Genomic DNA, 2,089 nt, shown 5'->3' with positions numbered 1-2,089 from the left:
GGGTCCCCCCGGCCACCCCGGCCATGCCACCCCCTGTGCCTAAACCCCCTCCCCTCCCCCACCCCTGCCAGGCCGCAGCGGCTCCGGAAACTTCGGCGGTGGCGGCGGCCGCGGTGGCTTCGGGGGAGGTGACAACTTCAGCCGCGGGGGCAACTTCGGGGGACGCGGTGAGTGACGGACACGGGGTGGACAGAGGGACAGGGGATGGACAGTGGGACAGGATGGACACTGGAATGGGATGGACACTCACCCCTCCCGTCTGGCCTCATGGACACCTCCCAACAGCTGCCACCGCTCCGGTCCCATTGTCCTTGTCCCCGTGTCCCCATCCCTGTCCCCGTGTCCTCATCTCCCCCGGGTCCCGTCCATGGCGCGGTCCCCTCTCGGTTCATCCCCTCCATTGGGGTTCGGGGTGGCCATGTTGGATTGAACGGCTTTGGTGCTGATGGTGAGACTGGGTGGGGACACACCCTGGGACCACACCCAGACACACCCAGGGACACACCCAGAGCCACACCCCAGGGACACACCCAGCCCCAGGGTCACACCCAGGGCCACACCCAGACACACCCCTAGAGCCACACCCTGGGACCACACCCGGCCACACCCAGAGCCCAGCCACACCCAGGGCCACACCCCACCCCAGGACCACGCCCTGCCCCACCCTGCCATGCACCAGGACCACACCCAGCCACACCCAGCCCCGCCCCATGGCCGTGTCCATCCCCTGCCATGGCCGTGTCCATCTCCTCCCATGGCCCCGCCCATCCTCTCCCCATGGCCACACCCCTCCCCTCCCATGTCCCCTCTGTCACCGTGTCCCGTGTCCCCAGGGTACGGGGGCGGCGGCGGTCCCGGGTACTCGGGCGGGAGCCGCGGTTACGGCGGCAGCGGATCCTACGACGGTTACAACGGCGGCGGCGGCGGCTTCGGGGGCAGCGGGGGCCGGCGGCCGGCACGGGGACCCGCCCTGGCCGTGCGCAACGGGCTGGCCGAGGCGGGCACAGGTGGGGGACACGGCTTTGGGGTGATGGGAACGTTCCATGGGGTGTTTGGGGTGATGGGAACTGTCCCGGGGTGTTTGGGGTTATGGGAACTGTCCCTGGGTTATGGGGAACCTTCATTGGGGTTATGGGGAACCTTCATTGGGGTGATGGGAATCTTCTCATTGGGGTGTTTGGGGTTATGGGAACATTCCCTGGGCTATGGGAACCGTCCCCGGGGATGTTTGGGGTTATGGGAACGTTCCCCGGGGTGTTTGGGGTTAATGGGAACCGTCCCCAGGGTGTTTGGGGTGATGGGAACCTTCATTGGGGTTATGGGAACCCCATAACTGTCCTGGGGTGATGGGAACCTTCATTGGGGTGTTTGGGGTTATGGGAACTGTCCCTGGGTTATGGGAACCGTCCCCGGGGATGTTTGGGGTTATGGGTGACCTTCATTGGGGTTATGGGGAACCGTCCCGGGGTGTTTCGGGTATGGGGGACATTCCCCGGGGTGTTTGGGGTTATGGGAACCGTCCAGGGGTGTTTGGGGTTGTGGGAACATTCCATGGGGTGTTTGGGGTTATGGGAACTGTCCCTGGGGTGTTTGGGGTTATGGGGAACCTTCCTTGGGGTTATGGGAACCGTCCCTGGGGTGTTTGGGATTATGGAAACCTTCTCTGGGGTTATGGGGAACCTTCATTGGGGTGATGGGAATCTTCTCATTGGGGTGTTTGGGGTTATGGGAAACCTTCCCTAGGGTTATGGGAACGTTCCCCGGGGTGTCTGGGGTTATGAGAAGCCATTCCCAACCTTCCATGGCCTTTGGGATCCCAATGAATCCATCCCAGAATTCCCAGTTCCCTCACCCCAAATCTCCGAATTTCCCTCTCCCAAATTTCCCAAATCCCCCAATTCCCCCATCCCAAATCTCCCAAATCTTTGATTCTCCCACCCCAAATCTCTCAATTCCCCCACACTGACCCCACACTGACCCCATTTGACCCCATTTTTCCCCCAGGCAGTAATTTTGGGGGCGGGGGCAGCTACAACGACTTTGGCAGCTACAACAACCAGGCCTCGAGCTTCGGGCCCATGAAGGGCGG

The 2,089-nt window shown here is 62.9% G+C and overlaps 1 protein-coding gene across 1 annotated transcript in view; it reads left to right on the top strand.

Moving 5' to 3' along the window:
• LOC130587695 (heterogeneous nuclear ribonucleoprotein A1-like) overlaps positions 1 to 2,085 on the top strand; it is a gene marked incomplete at both ends in the record, with an annotated part of 7,576 nt that extends 5,491 nt beyond the window's left edge. Inside the window, 3 exons of the mRNA XM_057388670.1 lie at positions 52 to 167; positions 834 to 1,007; positions 2,005 to 2,085. Coding sequence (XP_057244653.1) covers positions 52 to 167; positions 834 to 1,007; positions 2,005 to 2,085 — 371 coding nt within the window. The remainder of the gene's footprint in view (positions 1 to 51; positions 168 to 833; positions 1,008 to 2,004) is intronic.
• Between the last annotated feature and the right edge of the window lie 4 nt (positions 2,086 to 2,089).

Source organism: Malurus melanocephalus, unplaced genomic scaffold (genome assembly GCF_030028575.1).
Source record: "Malurus melanocephalus ecotype Western Australia unplaced genomic scaffold, MMel_1.1 scaffold_2272, whole genome shotgun sequence".
NCBI classification, from domain to species: Eukaryota; Metazoa; Chordata; class Aves; order Passeriformes; family Maluridae; genus Malurus; species Malurus melanocephalus.
This window is presented reverse-complemented; position numbering and strand designations above follow the sequence as displayed.